Source organism: Aotus nancymaae, unplaced genomic scaffold (genome assembly GCF_030222135.1).
Source record: "Aotus nancymaae isolate 86718 unplaced genomic scaffold, 86718_ANA_hifiasm-v0.15.2.pri h1tg000041l, whole genome shotgun sequence".
Lineage (NCBI taxonomy): Eukaryota > Metazoa > Chordata > Mammalia > Primates > Aotidae > Aotus > Aotus nancymaae.
Genome location: NW_026988455.1, coordinates 42805110 through 42827436, shown reverse-complemented (window position 1 = coordinate 42827436; position 22327 = coordinate 42805110). Strand labels below are relative to the sequence as shown.

General features: G+C 38.8%; 1 protein-coding gene and 1 long non-coding RNA gene across 4 annotated transcripts in view; one reads left to right on the top strand and one right to left on the bottom strand.

Moving 5' to 3' along the window:
• The window catches only part of MAMDC2 (MAM domain containing 2), a 163604-nt gene that overhangs the window by 102179 nt on the left and 39098 nt on the right, over positions 1 to 22327 (top strand). Inside the window, exons 10-11 of one of the 2 annotated variants that reach the window (XR_002478284.2) lie at positions 19927 to 20020; positions 21736 to 21884. Coding sequence is in view for 1 of the 2 variants with exons in the window: in XM_012453854.2 (XP_012309277.2) it covers positions 19927 to 20020; positions 21736 to 21888 (247 nt within the window). In the remaining variant the exon portion in view is untranslated. Of the gene's footprint in view, positions 1 to 19926; positions 20021 to 21735; positions 21889 to 22327 lie in introns of both variants that reach the window. The other variant, XM_012453854.2, reaches the window with a different exon arrangement.
• Positions 1896 to 16752, bottom strand: LOC105718210 (uncharacterized). 2 transcript variants are annotated; one of them, XR_001107714.2, is made up of 4 exons: positions 16522 to 16752; positions 6173 to 6502; positions 2913 to 3004; positions 1896 to 2120 (listed from the first exon to the last, which is right to left on the bottom strand). It is a non-coding gene; the product is annotated as an uncharacterized LOC105718210 (long non-coding RNA). The 2 variants fall into 2 exon arrangements; XR_001107711.2 differs by having other exon boundaries at positions 6266 to 6502; positions 16522 to 16750.

The following is a 22327-nucleotide window of genomic DNA, read 5'->3' as shown; positions in this document are numbered from 1 at the left end:
ACAGTCTTGTCAACTCTGAACCCTGCCCCCTTTAGTGCAGGGTATCTTTGGGTGGTCAGAGTCTCTCTCCAGTCTTGGGGAAGACCTGGAGAAAGTGACGCTCCTCATGCCTGCCTTGGGGTGTAGGTACCTTTTGTTATTTAATTCTCACAATACTCCTATGAGGGAAGTAAAGTATTTCCTTTCAGTGTCCTTGGCATTTTAGAATGCAGTCAGACTAGCTCTAGGTCCCCCAGATGATCTAGTAGAAACGAATGCCTAAACGGAGAGCCTGGCACACGTGTCGCCATTGTGCAGAAGAGCCTTCCTGCCTATGCTCTGTGACCTCTGAACCCATTTCTAAAGCAAGTCAGGTGTGGTTCATTAGGGCCCAACTCAAAGACAGTACCTGCTTTCATGAAGATTATTTCCATCTCTCAGTGAGTTGTCCCATGAGGCCAGAGCTGAGCTGAGTGAGCAGCAGCCCGTGCAGAACTGGAAAGAAGTCCATCCTTGGCTGTAATCCCATCACTTTTGGAGGCCAAGGCGGGCAGATCGCCTGAGGTTAGGAGTTCTAGACCAGCCTGACCAACACAGAGAAACCCCGTCTCTACTAAAAATACAGAAAATTAGCTGGGCATGGTGGGCACATGCCTATAATCACAGCTACTTGGGAGACTGAGGTGGGAGAATCACTTGTACCTGGGAGGCGGAGGTTGCAGTGAACCAAGATTGCACCATTGCACTCCAGCCTGGTCAACAAGAGTGAAACTCCATCTCAAAAAAAAAAAAAGGTCCAGCCCTTCAGCCTCTCTCCTCTTATTTCCCTCACTCCTAATGCCTGCCTCCCCTGTTCCTTTCTGATGGCCTTCCACTCTGGATGTTGTTTTACCTGGCTTTCTCCTATTTGCACTTACCCAGCCTGTTTTAAGGACAAGGGCTGATTAGATTAATAACTCTCTGCTGTGCTCTCTGGGTAGTTTACTCTTTGGCAGAAACTATAGAGATGAAGCAATGCTAAGAGTTTCCTGTAGACCATTCTAGCAAAGTAGCCTTATGGACAGATTCCACGTGATATCACAGCTGCCCACAACAGAGGTTGTTGTCGAACACTCTCCAACACTTCATTTGATGCCATAGCTCCCTAGGAAGGGAAGCAGTACAGCACCATTTAACAGATGAGGAATGCTCAGGCAGAAAATTAAGGACATTGTTCAATATCACACAGCTATTAAGTGACCGAGATGAGAAGTAGATCCAGGTCTTTTTGACTCCAGAATTGATGCTTTTTACACTAAGCCTAGTACAAAAAGCCCCCAGCCCTTGCCTGGCTAACATCAAAAGTATAGGATCAGGTGAGAAGGGGAGCCCAGCCCTAACTCTCAGGATTTCTGGAAAAAAATTTGAACATTATTTTTAACCTTCTGATGTTCTAGTTTAGAAGTAACTTTGACTCCTAGGAGGGGTCAAAATTCAAGGTGCTTTACCGTAGACAAAGGGAAGCTGTGGGTTAGAAGAAAATGAAGCATAACGCATAAGACACTTGGCTGTGGCTTCTCTGGCACTTATGGCGTTATAGTTTGAGCTAGTTATGTAACCTTCCTGAGCCTTGCTTTTCTTTCACGTGTGAAACAGGTATACTAGGAGTATACCCATATATCCATAGCATATGGCAAAGATCAAATGTGATGCATCATATAAAGTTCTTAGCATGGTACCCACACATATCATTTATTAAATTTAGCTGAAAAGAGAGAGAAAGATTAATGAATGTTTTTCTTAGTCCTGATCCTCATAAGGTTTTATAGACAATATCTCTTTAATACATGGATAATTATATACCCTGATTTTTCCTGTGAAGTTCTTTAAATAAAAATCAGGTCAGAGTTAAGCCTTTATTTTAACAAGATGAGGCATTCTTAAAGAAATGGCTGCTTTTATTGAATTATAGACAGCTTATAATAAAATTTTGTTTAATGTTTTAAGAAACACTTTGAAAAGGGATGAATCACAAAATGGTCCTCTGGATCTGTGTTTCCTCTTTATGAAGTAGAGAGCAAGTAATCAACCGTTATCTTGAGACTTTCATACATGAAGGAGGATAATGAGGAGAGAGAACAATTCATTCCAAAACTCTTTTCCTAAAGGCCAAATATTAGGAGAGAGTAGAGAGCGATTATCAGAAATTTCATAACAATGGACACAAACATTAGCCCTTATATATTCACACTCTTAGTTTCTGTTCATGCTTGGTCATGCATCATAGCATATATAATAGATCCTGCAATGCCTTCTGGCCTGAAGCTAGCCTTTCCTTTAACAAAGATCTTTCAGTGGTCTGTTAGTTAGAAGCACTGGGAGGAACTCGAGATTGTGTTCATTAAATATTTCTTTTGGAGAAAAATTGTTGAACAGTCATAAATGAAAATGACTAAAGGCATTCCATTTCACTGGGATCAGGACAACAGTTATTAAAATCTTCAAGGTAAATCCTTTTAAGTCTGCATTTTCACTCTGTCATAGGCCTAAAAAACAAACTTCAAAAGTCATTTACATATTTAGGAGAAAGTACCGATCCAAGCAGTTTTTAAAAATATAAATACACATTTTGTTCACTAGGTGAAAATCCTGTGTCAGTCCTTCTCATGTTATGTCCCATGGAGCACAAATCCCTTGAGATATTCCATTGAAAAAGGGTTCTGTCATCAGATGAGTTTGTAGAACTTGGCAGACTGGATCTCTACTCCACACACATGAAGATTCACAAAGCACAGTAACATATTAGAAACTCTCAGTAAGATCTACATTAAAGAATCCAGTTTAACCTTGTTAAAAGGTAGCAGTTAACCTAGAATGCTTGTTTTGTATAGCACCTATCAGCATCATACTGCTCTCATGGCACTTAATGTATTTAGTTGAAATTGTCTGCTTACCTATCTCCTTAAATCAGATGTAAGCTTCTGAAGAATACGGCTCCATATCGTTGTGTTTGTTTTGTTTTTTATTCCTGATATCAATGAAATTTCTGGAACAAAGTGGGTTCTCCTGTTAGTAACCCATAAATAGTTAAGACAGAGAACTGAACTATCAATGAATAGGTGTTGATGCTAAGGAAGAACAACATAATTCCATCAAAGAAAAAAGGAAGATTAAATGTTTCTGCCTTTAGATAAGATAAACCATAATCCCTTATAGCACAGCACCTGAGCAATTTGTCCTACAAGGGATTTTAGTGTGAATACTTCAAACCAGGAATGCCTGGCTAGAGTGGAAACTAGGACATTTATGGACATGTATATGCTGAGTTTGATTTGGAGCATTTTTTTTTTTTTTTTTTTGAGACAAGGTCTCACTCTGTTGCCCGGGGTGGAATGCAGCGGCACGATCGTGGTTCTCTGCAGCCTCCACCTCCTGGGCTCAAGCAATCCTCCCATCTTAGCTTCCCAGGTAGCTGGGGTGCACCCCCAGCTAATTTATTTTTCATTTTTTGTAGAGACAGGGTCTCAGTAAGTAGCTCAGGCTGGTCTCAAACTCCTGGCTTCAAGCTGTCCTCCCACGTCAGCCTCCCAAAGTGCTGGGATTACAGGTATGAGCTACCATGCTTGGCCTGTTTTGGAGCTTTTTATGATGATATTTACTAAAACCAGGAGCTATGATTCTTCCCTTTGAAACAGCTTTCCGTTCTTTAATTGTGCCTTTTCCTATTCCCAAGAACCTAAATCAAATTTTACCAGCCCCCATGCAATTCCCCTGATCCTTTCCCTGCCCCTCAACACAGCTTCTCCAGCCTCCATTCTGTGATCATAATCAATGACACAGTTGCTTCCAAGTCATACCCTCCCCACCTGCTCCACCTTGGTCCTCCTAATGCCTGGAATCCCAGGGCAGCTTTCATCTTTACCCCCGTCTTCTCAAAACAGCTGGAGAAAATAAGACTAATCACTGTCCCTCCATTCTGCTGGGAAAGCCTTTCATGCATCTCTTCTCTCTCTGACTTTTCCTAATCCCTCCTCCCAGATTTTCAGATCTGTTTTCACTTGCGGATTTCCAACTTGACCCTCCCTGCCTCATTCTTAGGTTGTGATCCATGGGTTCATCTCCCAAAAGGATGAAGACATCCAACACAAGCTCCTTCAGTTCTGTTCTTCTCTGAATCTTCACCTGCCTCTCTTCATCTCCTGATCAATCTGACAAAGAAAGTATTATCGTTGCTCTTAGTCAAAACCAACCTGCCCATCTAGGCATTTATCTCACCTTCCTGCCTCCTCTGGGAACTTATTTCGTAAATTATTCCCTCTCTTGTAAATCTTCAATCTCCGTTAGTCCTTTGCACACTGCCAATGTATGTTAGTCTCATGCATTCGACACAAATGAACAATAAACCTTCCTTTCATCTCAGTACCCTTTTAAGCTGCCAATCCCTCCCATTCCTTTAGCCTCCAAACTTCTCGAAAAACCTATCTTCAGTTATTGTCTTTGTTCCAGTGTGGCTTCTCCTTCCTCAAATCCTTGTCTTCTGCCCTCTGTCTTCCTCCTCCAGTGCTCCCTCAGGGTTTATCTACAGCAAACTGTATCTCATTGATCTTGTTGCAGAAATAATTCTGTAACCCAAGGAAGTCCTATGCTTCTCTCAATGTCCACTTCAGATGCCTCTTCCTCTTTGAATGTTTTATAAGTCATTGACTTGGGTTTTACTTGTCGGAATGAGATTTGTGTAATGAAGGAGATCTAGTTCAGGAATATAAAGAGTTGGCCTGACTCTAGCATTAACTATGTAAATCAGAATGCCATGTCACCTTTCTATGAAACAAGGACATGTTTTAAAATGACCTCTTGGTCTCTTCTACCTCCTATTACATTTTTTGGCATCTTAATAGCAGCAACTGTGTTTTAACATTATGCAGCACAGTTCTCATTGGTAACTTTCTCTACTTCTTCATTTCCTCTTATAAAAACATCTTTCCCTTTTTAGGGAAAAAATAGTTGTAACTCTTTGATTCAAATTTCCACTTTTAAAATCTTTTTAACTGTGCCCTTCCAGAATGAAAATATGACTACTTGTAAAATACTTAGGGTTCTGAATTTTTAAAGGCAGGCCTAGAAGTTCACTTCAATAGAAAAGCAAGTCTAGAAAGTTTCGGTAGAGATTTATAAATAGTTGGCTGTTTAACAGCAAGACATCCTGCTATAAAGAGATTAAGGAAGCAGAAAACCAATGTGTAGACAAGATACATGAGAGGATGTGAATTTCCTATCACATTTCATGATGCCTGGGAACACTGGAGGAGAACTGCTTCAGGATATTAATGTCCCAGCATTATTAAATCAGAGCAGCTGAGAGAAAAGTAGAAATAGAAAGGTCATTAATTACTAACAAGATAATCAACACATTATAGACCAGATTAAGGTGACTTTGTACACAGAACAAGGAAAATTATACTGTCAAGTGGAATAAGTTTTCATGTCAAAGCATAGAGGAGCTAAGGATGGAAAAGGAACCTACTCTTGAGTTTTTCAAGTTAAACTCAGCATCGTTTATGAGTCCAAGAATTCTACATTGCTTTAAATATGAGTAAGGCAGGGCTGAGATACTCTTGTTTTCCTTCTGTTTCATTTCCTTTCAGGTATTTGTTGAGGGCCTCTGTGTTTCATGCCCACTTATGAGAAAATTACAAGAAGACTGATTAGCACAACTAGTGGTTGCTAACACAGTTTACAAGAACATAATGTTTATGTCAGTCAATTCTTTCATGACTTTCCTGAGTAATTAATTTCCTGGAACATTGTTGGATCAGCAATTTGTTCTCCCAGCAATGTGGAGACATCTGAAAAACAGACCAGGCATTCTTTCCCTATAGTTTTACTAATAAGCTTAATTAGGTAAATGTTTATTCCAAAGGTTGTTATGAACCTAAAATACCACTTCCCTTCCCCACTGCCAAATTTCTATCTTGTGAATATTTCACAGCCTTACAATCATTGAATTCTTAAGGAATATTTTCCCAAGTTCTGGGTGATGCCATATTATTTTTTGATGCTCACAATGAGATTCTCTGGGATCTTCTGGTTTTCTGAGCTCATAGACCAAATAAGCATTTGCTGGCCTCTGGAGCTACAAGATCAACTCATGCAATTGGAAATTGACAATTCACACGTTAATGAAAACACTCTAATTTCACCAGAGGAAACATACCTTATTACCTTTTGCATCGATATCCCTACCTTTCTCTTCTTCTCTTGTGTATCTTTCTATGGATATTTTCTGCACTATCTGTTTAGTTCGTACCTCTAGTAGAAGTCTCTCTCCAGGGAGTTCACAAATCACTTCACTCCGGCATACCCCACCATACCACTGACAATCCATGAGCTTTTACTTTGTGTTTAGTATCAGGGTACATGTGTATCTATACAAAGCTCAAAGACAAATTACTGTTTGTGGCTCTCCCTTTTCAGCTCAATCTTCAAGCCAACACATTTGGTTCTCTGTTTTATTCTTCAAATGAGGAATGCCTCATTAACAAATCTGAAAGGCAAATGTAAAGCCAGAGGGGAAAAAAAGGTTTCAACATATGCAACAAACTCTTAATACATTTAAAATAAATATATAAATCTAATAAATCAGTAAGCAAAAGGCAAACTAAGCAATAGGAAAGTGGATAGGATATATACAGGCAAATCAGAAAAAAAGGAATACAACCAGAAAATAGATGCACAAATATATCCAACTTCATTATAATCAAAGAATTTTTTTTTAAGACAGAGTGTTACTGTGACACCCAGGCTAGAGTGCAGTGGTGATCATAGCTCACTGCGGCTTTGACCTCCACAACGTCAAGTGATCCTCCCACCTCAGCCTCTTGAGTAGCTGGGACTACAGGTGTGTACCATCATGTACAGCTGATTTTTGCATTTTTTGTAGAAATGGAATCTCACTGTTACCCAGCTCATCTGAAACCCCTGGGCTCAAGCTATCCACCCATGTGTGGCCTCCCAAAGTGCTTTACAAGCATTAACCACCACACCCAGCCAAAGAAATCTTAAAAGTAATGAAATAATACATTTGTCCATCAAAATATTTTTAAAATATAGCACCCTGGAATATGATGTTTATATTAATTGCAGTATTTATACTGTATACCATTTGTATTCAATTTATTAATTAAAAAATCTATCACTTTAGATGCATGTGTATATATATACCCATTTCTATATGTGTGTGTGTGTGTGTGTGTGTGTGTGTGTGTATATATATATTATATTTATATTTGTATTTGGGTTGAAAGTGAAAAGATTTATCTTTAAATGTGTGTGATGCATACATATATATATACATATCAATGTTTTCTGGTGTAAGTGAAAGATTTATTTTTAAAATATATAATTATACATATATACACATATATATGTTTTCTGGTCTAAAGTGAAAGATTTATTTTTTAATTGATAATTGAATAAATACATTCAAATATACATATATGTATATACAGTCACGTATCACTTAATGACAGGGATACATTCCAAGAAATGTGTGTGTTAAGCAATTTTGTCCTTGTGAGGACATCATATTTATACAAACCTAGGTGGAATAGCCTACTACACACCTAGACTGTATGGTATAGCCTATTGCTTCTGGGCTGTAAACCTGTACAGCATGTTATTATATGGATACTATCAACAATTACAACACAATGGTAAGTATTTGTGTATCTAAACATATCTAAAGATGGAAAAGGTACAGTAAAAATATGGTAGTATAATCTCATGGGACCACCATTGTACATGCAGCCGACTGAAACATCATTATGGTAGTTTATGACTATATATGTATATATATAAACATGTGTGCACAATACACACACACACACACACATATATATACACACACACACACATATAACATGACCCTGGAAAGGTGAGGATGCAAGGAAATAAGGATTATCATGTGGTCTTATATGAGGGTAAAGTGGTACAATGTTTTAATATCAATTTAATTACCCGAAGCAAAAAGCACTCAAACATGCATACTTTATGACATAACAATTCTACAGCTAGGGATTTATTAAGGAAATAATCATGGTTATGCACAAAGATTTAGCTATCATCATTCATTCCAGTAATATTTGTAATACTGAGATGGTGAAAACTACCATCTTGTCTGTTCTTAGAGGTTGGTTAAATAAATGTGGCATAGGTTAAAAAGGGGTTAGAGTTATGTAAGCTTTAAACTGCAGCTCTGCTTCACTTCACTGATATACACTTTGGCTTGGGAATCCATGAAAATTAGACTAATTGTCTCTATGTCTCAGAGGTGAGAGGGACAAAGTCAGTATCCTGTTTGAGTTTTAGCAGAGAATTGCTAAAAGTGCCCGCCCTCAGACCCAGGAGAAGTTCATCTAGAGCAGAGTGAGCCCTTGCGAGGCAAGAGGAAGACCTAGATTCTTTCTTTTTTGCTGTTTGTGGATTGTGTTCTATATATCTATCTTCTGACAGGACTGACCTTTTTGTATCTCCATCCAAGTGAGCCACAACAATGACTTCAATTGTAATGCCTATTCTTGGACATGAGAATTAAATTGGTCTTTACATTTTATTACATTATATTGGTCAGGAAAGTGTTCCACCAGGGGAATGCCCTGTAATGGGAGCTGAGCCAGAGAGAAACCACATTGTATGCTTATCCCAGCATTGATTTTTTTTTTTATATATACAAAATCATAGGCAGCCTGGAGGCCTATTAAAAATCACCAGACTGGCTGGGCACTGTGACTTATACCTGTAATCCCAGAACTTTGGGAGGGTGAGGCATGCAAATCACTTGAGGCCAGGAGTTCAAGACCAGCCTGGCCAACATGATGAAACCCTGTATCTACTAAAAGTAAAAAAATTAGCCAGGCATGGTGGCACATGCCTATAATCCCATCTATTCAGGAGGTTGAGACATGAGGATTCTTTGAACCCAAGAAGCAGAGATTGCACTGAGCTGAGATTGCGCCACTATACTCTAGCCCAGGCAACAGAGCAAGACCCAGTCTCAAAAAAAAAAAAAAAAAAAGAAGTAGTCACCAGATGGTCACCTGCCCTCTTCTTGAGGACTACATGTAAAAATCAGGAAGGCATTTGCACCTATTTTCCTTCAGTGATAATGAAAGCTTTATGGGATAATTAAATATAAAAATGTCTTCATTATTAGGGTATGGAATTAGACACTTAGACACTAAAACATTAAAAATGGGGAGAGAGATCCAAGATGACTGATCACTAGCAGCTCGGGATTGTAGCTCCCAGAGAAAGCACACAGAACAAGAGGACGCCACACTTTCAGATGAATTTTTGTTACCTACGGACCGGAAGATTCCCAGAGGAGGAGCCCCACGGGTCGCCAGGGCGACTCTTGTGGCCGGCATCGCGGTTTTGCCGGTGCCCCGGCACGGCGGTTCTTGGTGCAGAGTAAACAGGACTGGGTCCCATTTTGATTGACATTTGGAGCTCCAGGAAGGCAGAGTCGCCCATTTACCTGATTGAAGAAGGGACTCAAGAGGGAAGCCAGACCGGAGATTCCCCGGGCAGAAAAGCACCACAAATCTTAATGCTACTGTTTTGGCCAGCACAGTGAGTTGCTCAGATTTCGGCACTGGGAATCAACAAGTTGGACGTCCACTCAGAGACCTAATTTGAAAGTAGGCAATTACAAAGACAGCAGGTGGATGAACTTACAATGATGGGAAGAAACCAGCATAAAAAGGCTGAGAATACCCAAGATCAGAATCCCTCTCCTTCTACAGGAGATCACAGTTCCTCGTCAACAAGAGAACAAGGCCTGATGGAGAATGAGTGCATTCCAATGACAGATTTAGGCTTCAGAAAGTGGATAATTAGGAACTTTAGTGAGCTAAAAGAACATGTTCTAGCCCAATGTAAAGAAACTAAGAACTTTGAAAAAAGGTTTGATGAAATGCTAATGAGAATAGACAATTTAGAGAGGAATGTACGTGAATTAATGGAACTGAAGAATACAATACGAGAACTCCGTGAAGTATGCACAGGTCTTAACAGTCGAATTGATCAAGCAGAAGAAAGGATATCAGAGGTCGAAGACCAACTTAATGAAATGAAACAAGAAGAGAAGATTAGAGAAGAAAGAGTAAAAAGGAATGAGCAAAGTCTCCAAGAAATATGGGACTATGTGAAAAGATGTAATTTATGATTGATAGGTGTACCTGAATGTCATGAAGAGAGTGAATCCAAGTTGGAAAATATTCTTCAGGACATTATTCAGGAAAACTTTCCCAATCTAATAAGGCAGGACAATACTCAACTCCAGCTAATCCAGAGAACACCAGAAAGATATTCCTCAAGTAGAGCAACTCCAAGACACATAATCACTAGATTCACTAGGGTTGAAATAAAGGAGAAAATTCTAAGGGCAGCTAGAGAGAAAGGTCACGTTACCCATAAAGGGAAGCCTATCAGACTCACAGAAGACCTTTCACCAGAAACCCTACAAACTAGAAGAGAGTGGGGTCAATATTCAATATCCTCAAAGAAAAGAATTTTCAACCCAGAATCTCATATCCCGCCAAACTAAGCTTCATAAGCAAAGGAAAAAGAAAATTTTTCGTGAACAAGCAAGCACTCAGAGATTTCATCACCACCAGGCCTGCTTTACAAGAGCTTCTGAAAGAAGCACTACAAACAGAAAGGAACAACCAGTATCAGTCATCCCAAAAACTTACCAAAACATAAAGAGTATCTCTATAATGAAGAATCTACATCAACTAATGGGCAAAATAGCCAGCTAGCATTAAATGACAATATTGAACACAAATATTAATATTCTAAATTTAAATGGATTAAATGCCCCAATCAAAGACACAGACAGGTAAATTGAATAAAAAGTCAAAACCCATTGGTATGCTGTATCCAGATCTATTTCACAAGCAACAACGTACAAAGACTCAAAACAAAGGGATGGAGGAAGATTCACCAATTAAATGGAGAGCAAAAAAAAAAAAAGAAACAGGAGTTGTAACTTTCGTCTCTCACAAAATAGACTTTAATAGTAACAAAGATTAAAAGAAACAAAGAAGGACATTACATGATGGTAAAAGGATCAATGCAACAACAGGAGTTAATGATTATAAATATATATGCACCCAATACAGGAGCACCCAGATACATAAGACAAGTTCTTAATGACTTATAAAGAGACCTGGACTCCCAAACAATAATAGCGGGAGATTTTGACACCACATTGTTAATATTTGACGGATCAATGACATAGAAAATTAATAGGGACATCTATGATTTGAACTTAGACCTGGAATGAGTAAACTTAGTGAATATTTATAGAATTCTCCACTCCAGGTCGACAGAACATACATTTTTCTCAGTATCACTTTACACCTATTTTGAAAGTGACCACATAATTGGAAGTAAATCACTCTTCAGCATTTGCATAGCATTTTACAGACTTAAATGAAATATCGTTTGGCTGTTTGTTATTTTCTTCCCTTATTCCTTCCTGTCTCCGTTGTTAAGCACAATTATTGGCATAAAAGAGGTTTTTAATACCTATTTTTAGATTGCATTCCAGCCTGGGCAATAGAGCAAGAATCCTGTTCTCTCTCCCCCTTTTTCTTTCTCTTTCAGTAAAAAAAAAAAAAAAAAATTGTAAAAAAATAAAAATAAAAATAAAACATTAAAAATGATGTTATCTTAGCTTTGTCTAACGTTTATTTTTTCAGAGGCTTTTCTCATTTATTTTCCACTTGCATCTTCAATATTAATTGTGTAGGATTAGTCTTCTCTGTCCCACCATGAAAAGAACAAGAACTTTGTAATCAGACAGACTTTACTCTCAAAACAAGGGGGAAAGTGAAAATGGGTGCAAATGAAGATGAGGGTGTAGATGTGGATGTCGGAGAAGTTTTGAGTGTTCCTTTTGGGGGGCCTACATTTTCAGTGCAGAGCAGGGCAGTGATGCCTTCGGCTAAGAGAGAGAAGGATGTGACTGACGTCAGGGAAGAGCTGTTGTGGAGAAGAGGAGAGGCTATGGCTGGTTCGACATTAGCCAGTTCTGAAAATCAGCCACAATCTAAGAGTCAGGCTCCTGTGCTGAGTTACCAAAATAACTCTGTAAACAAACATAAGGCAAAATGACAGGAAGCTGGTTGTAAACACAAGTCAAAGAAATGTTTGGTCCCATGCTATTAATTGGGGAGTTGCATCATGTCTCCCAAAATCATGTTTTAAGATACCTAAAGCAAAATAGGGAAAATGAGGAGGCTGTATAATGAAGTATGTTCTATCGGGGAGCAGGAAGGAGTACCATGTTTCACACCTGAGTCTGTAGCTGGCTGCTGTGTGAGCTGCTATCACGGGCTCTCTGGACCTGTTCTTCATTCTAAAAAATGGCTGATTCTGTGGTCCCTTCTGGAACCTCCCCTGCACTTACAGTGGCCCAAAGATATGAAAATAAAGTAGATTTCTGAAATCTGTGAGTCGAGAGATTTGGATGTTTACCACCCAAATAGCAATGAAAAAGTTCAGCTGCAGGCCTGTATTCTATCACAGTGTGGTCCTAGCTCAGACCTGAAGGCTCCTGGAAGCAGAAAGACTTTCTCACTGGGAAAAGCTGGAAGCCGCTCAAGCTCTGTCCCTTGTGAAAGCCAAAAGTTGAATTAAATCAGATGGGTCTTTTAAACAAGAAAAAACTAACCAGATGGGTTCTTTAAGAAAAAAAGTTTTGGTCAGCTAAAAACTTATTTAAAAACACATGGTCATTCTGCCTTTTGTGGGAGATGAAGACCAAATATAGTCACCGCAGGGAGGCATGCTGTTGCAATTTAGCAACCATTTCTCAAAACAGTGCTAGGTTCTAAGAATGCTAAAATCTCACATTTACTTTTCTAGATAAAGCTTCACTTAGCCTGTCTTTAGGGATTTGTAATAATTTCATCCATTTTGCCAAGTCTCTCAATATTGAAATTTTTCTTAAACTCTATTACAACTTATTGTCAAACAGTTAAATGAGTGCAATTACATCATATAGTATATCTTACAGTTGTGTCAATAGCATCTTAATGAAGGGCTGTGGAATTTCACTGACTGGATTATAGTAATTTTGTGAATAATTATGCCACCAACTCTGTAGTTGTCATAACCAAATTTATCTGTGCAATTGATTTCAAAAGATTTTATTTAACCTCATCAGAAGAAAAGTTAAATTTAACTCAAAATTGAACTGTCTGGGAAATTGTTGAGGTCCAACTTATAACAAGAACTTAACTAGGTTCATTTTGTGAACATGGGTAAGTTATGATATTGTTGGCACAGGACTGAAATGTTTCTATCCAAATATAGAAGGCAATTTCTGGAAGCTATCATTCACATGCTAATTATAGGCCTTAACGGGGCCATTCAATTGGTAAAGTAGATGGTGGATTAGCCCAACAACCTGGCCTGCCATGTCTATCGAGAAGGCCATGGAATCTATTCTAAAAGGCAGTGAAAAAACAGTTAATACAGCCAGTATTTAGTTCTTTAACAGAAACAATCCCTTTGAACTGCAAAACAAAGATTTGGTTTGATTTGATTTGATTTCACAGCACCCTACAAAACTTATTTCCTTCTTCTCCCAGCAAAATTCTATTCATTATATTTGGCAGTTCTTAAACTATGACGTTTCATAAAGAGAAAAGCAATAACCTTAATTCTTTTAAAACCTATCTTGATTTAGTTTGAGAACATGAATTCTTGACATATCTGATTCTCTACTTTTTCTTTCCTGGTACTTTTGTTTTTTTTAAGGTCAGGATCTCGTTCTGTCACCCAGGCTGGAGTGCAGTGGTGCAATAACAGCTCACTGCAGCCTCAGCCTCCTGGGCCCGGGTGATCCTGCCACCTCAGCCTCCTGCATAACTGGGACTACAGGTGTGCACCACCATGCCCAACTTGTTTTTTGTATTTTTAGTAGAGAGGGGGTTTCGCCATGTTGCATAGCCTTGTCTCAAACTCCTGGCCTCCAGCAGTCTGCCTGCGTTGGCCTCCCAAAGTGTTGGGATTACAGGCAAAAGCCATGGCATTTGGACTCATGGGTACTTTAACCAGGAACTTTCATGGAGTTTGACAGGCCTGGGGCAGTCTGGCCCCTATGACTAACACAGCCTTGTAGCTGGGTTTCCACACAGACCCTCTCCTAATCAACCAGCCCCTCGAAAAAAACAACTTTAGAAGAGACTTAAAATGATACACTGTGAGGAGCATTTGCTCAGTGACCTTTTAGGTTCTGCTGCCTGTCGTCATGTTGTTTCTAGAGAGCAGATCATTGTTTTGTTAAAGGGGAAAAGATGAAAATAAAGAGGAGATTCTCCTGCCCTTTAATAATTACAGTTTTCTAAAGCAGGAAATTGGAACAGTAAGTCCTTGATAATCCAGGGGATGATTATTCAGTTTGGGTATTAGTCCATCTGCCTTGTGTTTCTGTTCCTTTACCTTTTATTTCCAGGGCTTGAGGATATTTCTTGGATTTTGGTTTTGTTTTGTTTTGTTTTTGAGACAGAGTCTTGATCTGTCACCTAGGCTCGAATACAGTGGCACCATCTCAGCTCTCTGCAACCTCTGCCTCCTGGATTCAAGCGATTCTCCTGCCTCAGCCTCCTGAGTATCTGGGACTACAAGTGTGCACCGCCATGCCCAGCTAATATTTGTATTTATGTAGAGACAAGATTTTGCTGTGTTGGCCAGGCTGGTTTCCAACTCCTGACCTCCAGTGATCCACCTGCCTTGGCCTTCCAAAGTGCTGGAATTACAGATGCGAGCCACCGTCCCTGGCCTATATTTCATTGCTTGTTAGAACAACCACCTGGTGATGTGAAGAGGAAAATTAAATCTAGTCCATTTTTAGAACAGTCTTGTTCTGAGTAGAGAGAATAAATAGATTGAAATCAACAAGTTAATCCAAAAATCATGTAACAGATCTGGGCACAATGACTTATTCTGTAATCCAAGGACTTTGGGAGGCTGAGGCAGGCCGATTGCTTGAGCCCAGGAATTTGAGACCAGCTTGGGCAGCAAAGTAAAACCCTGTCTCTACAAAAAATATAAAAATTAGCCAGATGTGGTGGTGCATGCCTGTAGTCCCAACTATTTGGGAGGCTGAAGGAGGAGAATCACTTGAGCCCAGGAGGTAGAGGTCGCAGTGACCCAAGATCACATCACTACACTCCAGCTTGGGCACAGAGCAAGACTCTGTTTCAAAAAGAGAGAGAGAGAGAAATCCAGATCTGAAAGTGCCTAGGACAAGGACTGCACATAACAGGAATTTTGTAAGTGGGGTTTTATAACCCACGCAGCAGTTTTCTACTGCTCTTGACCAGTGGTTCTCAGCTAGGGAGATTTCCCCCTGATGGACATTTGGCAGTGTCTGAGGAGTTTTTGATTGTCATGATTTGGCAGTGATGCTGGCATCTAATGAATAGAGGTTAGAGTTGCTACTAAACATCCTACAATCCACAAGGCAGTCCTCCTAACAAAGAATTATCTGGCCCAAAACATCAGTAGTGCCAAGGTAAGAATACTGTGTTGTGGATATTAAAAAGCGTGTATACTATCTATTTTTAGTACAGTAGAGAGTAAGTTAAGTAATATTGTTGATCCCTCCTTGACTGTATTTAGAATTATTTCTTTGCAAACATGTTTTTACAGCTCTCCATTTACTGCCTATTTGTGTTTCCAGTTAGTCTAGACAGATTGCCTCAACTATGAATATTCTCCATCTAGACAAACATTTTAAAGTATTATCTGTACCTAAGGACTGGGATCTTTAGTAGATGGAGGCATCGATTTACGTAAATTTAATTTGTCCCTAACTTTGAAGAGATTTGCATAAAATCAAGAATACCTTTCTAAGGGATATTACTTTACTTGGACCATAAGCTTCTCCCCTGCTCCTTTTTTTTAATTAATTATTTTAGAGAGAGGGTCTCACTCTGTCCTCTAGGCTGGAGTATAGCGGCATGATCATGGCTTCCTGTAGCCTTCAACTCCTAGGTTCAAGAGAGTTTCCAGCCTCAGCCTTTCAAGTAGCTGGACTACAAGGGCATACAGCTAATTTTTAAAATTCTTTTGTAGATATGGAGCCTCTCCGTGCTGCCCAGTTTGATCTTGAACTCCTGGCCTCAGGTGATCCTGTGTCTCAGTCTCACAAAGTGCTGGGGTTATAGACATGCTGGCTCATTCCTATATTTAATATTAATATTTAATTTAATATTTAATATAATAGTTCATATTTAATAGGGTGTGGTACTCTCTTAAATAGATATTAATACACATTTAAGCTGATTTTTTGCAGTCTTAGAGATGTTACACTTTCTTCAAAATACTGCCTAAAATGAAATAAACACTGTTGTTAAAACAGATCTATAAATAAACAAGAGGTTAATCCCATCAAGAATTTAAACTATAACTGATTCCCGTCATGTCATGTTCTTAACTTGACCCAGAGGGTGAATCCTTAAGAACAGGACAACATGTTTGACTTACTCTTTCTCCTGTTTCAACCAGACCCACTCATCCGCTTGCCCAGTCACCAACTACTCGAACCTCTCCACCTCATGTAGCATACAAAATGTAAAACGGAGGCCCCAAAACAGGTGCTGACATCATCAGCATTATTAATCACCAGGCAGAAAATCCAGTGTGCTGGAGCAAACAGGCTGATCTGGTTGTGTTTCTTTTATGTGTTGGAATGCTAACAGATAACTGCCAGGCAAATCCGAGCTTGAGGCCGTCACTGAACCTAGTCAGCAGCTGACTAACCTTGGGGATCTTTTATCAGAGCAACACGTGGTCTGACTAGTGTTCTAAGTATGGAAAAAGTGCTGAGATAGAACAACCTAGATGCTTGCTATTGTCCAAAACATCTTTAACATTTCATTCAACCCACTGTGGCAGTTCACAAAGTATTTGGAACATCCGGAAGGAGCCAGGGAAGTCTATCCAATAGAACTTTCTATAATGAGGAAATGCTGCATGTCTGTGTCCAGTTCCGTTAACCATGAGCTGCAGGTGGCTGTTGAGCATTTTCGAATGTGGCTTGTGTGACTGAATACATGAATTTTTAATTTAATTTAATTGTAATAGACTCATATACCTAGTGGCTATCAAAATAGACAAGACCATCTAGGAAACAATAATGACTAACTGATTATTCCACATCTTAATTGTAAATATCGTGATTCCTTTTTCTTTTTCTCCAAAATATAGAGGCCAGGCCCTCGGCTAATGCCTGTAATCCCAGCACTTTGGGAGGCCAAGGCAGGCCGATCACCTGAGGTCAGGTGTTTGAGACCAGCCTGGTCAACATGGCAAAACCCCAGCTCTACTGAAAATACAAAAATTAGCCTGGTGTGGTGGCACACACCTGTAATCCCAACTACTCGGGAGGATGAGACAGGAGAATTGCTTGAACTCCGGAGGCAGAGGTTGCAGTGAGCCCAGATTGTACCATTGTACTCCAGCCTGGGCCAGAAGAACAAATCTCTACCTCAAAATAATATAAATATATATGAATATATATATACATACACACACACATATATAAATATAGAAAGTAGGGGGAAATTCTGTTTAATGCCTATAATTTTATGAGTCTAACATAATTGTTTTAATTTGGTAAATTTTCCAGGCTTTTTCTATGTATTTTTAGATGAACTAGGTATTATTTTGTCTTATTTTATTTACTTTAGTTTTTTCACTTAACATTATGAGAGGAATATATTTCCGTACTCCTAAATAATATGCCCAAGTTATCAGATCTGACAGTGGCCAATTTCTTAGATAATTGTGCCATGGTTCATTTATTTCCTCTATTTTTGAAATTTTGAGTGCTTGCTTGCTTGCTTGTATGATTTTATGGTCGCTACAGTAAACATCAGAACGCATGTTAGTATTTCTCCCCTGTAGAATCCATTACATGCCAAACGTTTGAGTTTTATGCAGGTAACGATTTCGACGGTGAACCATTTTACTACCACACATTCATTTGGAAAAAGTACTTTTTTTATTTTACTTGTGAAAAATATACTTTAAAGCCACCCCCACCCCCAAAAATAAAGCCAAGACTTTTCTCTCTGCAGCACAATTCATTCAATAAATTATGAGACGGATTAATATTCCTTCCCATCTAACAGTAAAAATTGCTGCTAAAATATAACTGCATTCAGGGCTGATGACACAGACCTTTGCTTTACAAACAGGGAATAAGTTCCCAGTGGTAAACTCTGTAAGTAAAATATTTTACATGTTCAGAGAAGCTCTAGAATCTAGAAACATGAGACAATTAACAGAAGTAAACCAGAAAAAATAAACACAAAAAATAATCCACCCTGTTTTATTTTATTCTTTGTATATGTACGTAGTTATACATTGCGACAAGTCTAAACTATCCTTTTTGTAGTTGAAAGCAATATAAATACAGTACAAGTAAACCATCACACGTGTTACAGTTAGTAATATCCAGAAGATCTTGGCTTAAGACATTTTATATTTTGCATACTAGTAAGCTGTCACATGATCTTTACATTTCTTTTTAAATAAATTCTATATTCTAACAAATCTGATCGTCAAAAAACAAAAGAACCCTACTGATAACATAATGAATTTAAGACATAACATTTTAAACTAGAACCTAAAAAAAAAATCAAGTGTTCTTATTATTCAAAGTTGGGTTTTAGCTTCTGTTATATCATCCTTTGTCTGTTTGAATTAGATTTGTAACTGAGGGATTGAACGAACATGGACTAAATGAGCTTGTGCTACTTAAACATTGTGATATATGCAAAGCAGCTTTGTAAACTGCAAGTACAGTGAAAATCTAATACAAATGTTGTTAAAAGGTCTCTCAGCTCATCCTATATAAGAAAAGCAACCTTTAAAATATGCCCAATGGAAAGAAATCCAAGACTTCTCTCTTTCTCTGGCACAGTAGATTTAATAATTTATGATATGGATTTGTTTTTCCTTTACACACAACAATAAAAATGTTAGAACTGATAAAATAACTGCATTTAGGGCTTTTATTAGTGACACCAACTGGGAACATAGATCTTTGTCTTTAGAAATGGAACATAAGCCTCCAGATGGCAAATCATCAGGACTTTGTTCACAATGTGAGTGAAACATACTGCCAGAAAGTCATTTCCAAAAAGTCAATAGTGTTTGTACTGGAAATGTTTGAAAAATGCTCAGAAAACCATCAAGTCTTACCTACTTTGTGGATTATCTGGGGAAAATGTTTAAAACCGTAGACAGGCTTTTCTCTGCCACACAGTTAACTTCTCGCTTTCCTCATTCTTCCTGTCAATTCTTTATGAAATGCCACTGATTTCAGCATTAATATGCACAGTATATCATTATAAGGTTGATTTTGCTCAAAAAAAACAGTATAAGTAATTCTAGGCCAGATGCAGTGGTTGACGCCTGTAATCCCAGCATGTTGGGAGGTCAAGGCGGGTAGATTACCTGAGGTCAGGAGTTTGAGACCAGCCTGGCCAACATGGTAAAACCCCATATACACTAAAAATAACAAAAATTAGCCGGGTGTAGTGATGGGTGCCTGTAATCCCAGCTACTCAGGAAGCTGAGGCAGGAAAATTGCTTGAACCGGGTAGGCAGAGGTTGCAGTGAGTCGAGATCATACCACTGCACTCCAGCCTAGGTGACAGAGTGAGACTCTGTCTCAAAATGTAAAAATAATAAAAGTAATTCTAGGGTCTTATGCAGATGGTAACCATTCTTCTTGCCACTGTGTTCTGTCGTTCATATGGACGAAAAAGAGCTGCTTGTAATTTGCCTATGCTCACCTGCTGTGCTAAGTGAATCCCAGGTTGTTAAGAGTTTCCAGTTTTCAGTTAACAGAATTTATAGCTTTATTTTTATGAATTGCAGGTGGTTTTCATGAGCCTATGCAAAAGCTTCTGGGACTGTGGCCTTGTAGCCCTGGATGATATCACAGTACATTTGGGAAGCTGCTCGTCTTCAGGTAAGAAGGCAATCCTTTCAGCTCTCTGTCTCTCTGGCCTAAACATACATTTCCTGTATCTCCGAGAACCACACACCTTTCATCTGTGCTCGTCCATCCTTTGCTTTTCTTGGCTAAGTGTCTCCTGCAGAGCTGTGTAGCAGGCTTTGAAATTTAGAGATGATGATTGCAATGTAATATGTGTCTTCGTACATGTGTCTTAACCCCTTTGTCCTCATTTGGAAGGGAGATAATGTTATCTACCTGAATATTGGGGATAATACATACACATTTTCCTAGCGTAAGACCTGGTGCAAAACAGTGCTTTAAAAACACTGTAACACCTGTATCTTCTTCTACTATAATTATTGCTATTATCATTGTTTTTGTTGTCTTACATGAATGCAGATTTTCAAGCAATATTGATGAAATTCTTGTTTCACAGGTAGTTGCTAAACATATAATTTAAAATTTTTAATAAAATAAACATTTTCTAAGTGAATTAAATGACAGTGGATCAATAGACCAAGCAATGATGATAGTAGCAAAATAAAGTCATGGTAGCTAGCTATGTGTTGGACATTATGTCTAATGAGAAAATGGCACATAACTCAGTCCAGATCATTGGTCTGTATCTGCTAATTACCTACATCCTACATCATAGGACATCCATTTCTTTGACACACAGCAAATTGTGGTATCAGTCTGGCACTGGAGAATTATCTCCATGTTTATTTAATTAAAAGATAATTTGTTCTTAGTCCCTTGATTTGCCAGACACTGCAAGGACAACCCAGATAAAAATCATTCCACTCAAGGCATAGAAGAAAGAATGAGCCTTCATTAACTAGTACTGTATGTAAAATAAAATGAAGTAAAACAATGATCACACAAGAGACATATGAAACACGCTGTTTATTAGAAAAATTTGCTAAGAATCTGGATGTAGGGAGGCATAACCAAGTTTAGTCAAAGGAGAAGTCCCCAATAAATTGGGAAGAAGCACCATTCTAATAATAATTATGAATGTTATTGAAGACAGCATTCAAAGACATAAACATTGGATTTGGGAAAAGGAAAATAAAGCTCTGGGTGGCAAAATAAGTTCTAAAATTTAATTATTGAGAACTTTATATTCAAAATTATCACTTTACGTATACCATCTCATTTAATCCTCACAGACCCATGAAGTGACTACCATCAATATTCCCACATTACAGATAAGAACTGTAAGTCACAGAGAAATGAAGTCGTTTGCTCCTCGCAGCTATGCCTCCAGAAGTCCATGGAGTGCTCTCACATTCCCCTCCACCTCCAAAGCGACTGTGGAGTTGTTATGAGGATACCCTCTACTCATCTAGGGTTTCTGAAGAAAGTGCCTGAATTATGCAATTTTATTATTTTCCATATTTTCATAAAGGCAATATACCTCTAAATTCTGGAGTGGTAGAAAAGGAAATTCACACAAATTCACGAGTCAGAGAGAGTTTTTTCTCAAACTATCCCAGTATTTTAGATCTATATCTCTGATTATTCTCTGTGTCTGTGGCAGGACCCACAGTGGAGTGCAGCCTCCAGCTGGAAGCAATGGCTTTGTGTAGGGGGGCCACCAGTGGGGGTTGCCTCTCCATCACATGCCATATGGCCAGGCAACATTCATACATGCAGAGCGCGCTGCTAGCAACAGAGTCATTGAAAGTGTCACAGCAATTGCAACACCTGCTATTTCCTTGCAGAGAAACTTCCGCCTCCACCTGGAGAGTGTACTTTCGAGCAAGATGAATGTGCATTTACTCAAGAGAAAAGAAACCGGAGCAGCTGGCACAGGAGGAGAGGAGAAACTCCCACTTCCTACACAGGACCAAAGGGAGATCACACTACTGGGGTAGGTGAGTTATGCCACGTGGTACGGTTTCCTAAGGAAAGCTTCTAAAATAGCATTCTATGAATCATTTACTGCATTTTGAAATGTGCAAAGTTATGTCTTGTGTCTAGAATGAAATGCACTTGTGATTCTGCATACACAGGATGATTCGGTATGTGCACTGAATGTCATCCTTTCTGTTTATTACATTGCTTGTGTTCATTGCTGCAACAAGGATCTAACAGGGTTTACTAAGATATGCACACAAACATTTAATTAGAAGCAAGTTAAAAGGTCAAAGAGAGGGACAAATTAGGGGGGGAAAGTGGTAATCTAAACTGGAGCCAGGGCCAAGGCCTAATGTACAAAATGTATTAGGAGACAAAGAGGCATGCGGATTTGACTCCAAACTTTCAGCAGCTAAAACTCATCTGTGAAACATGATTCACAGCATCCTTAGGAAA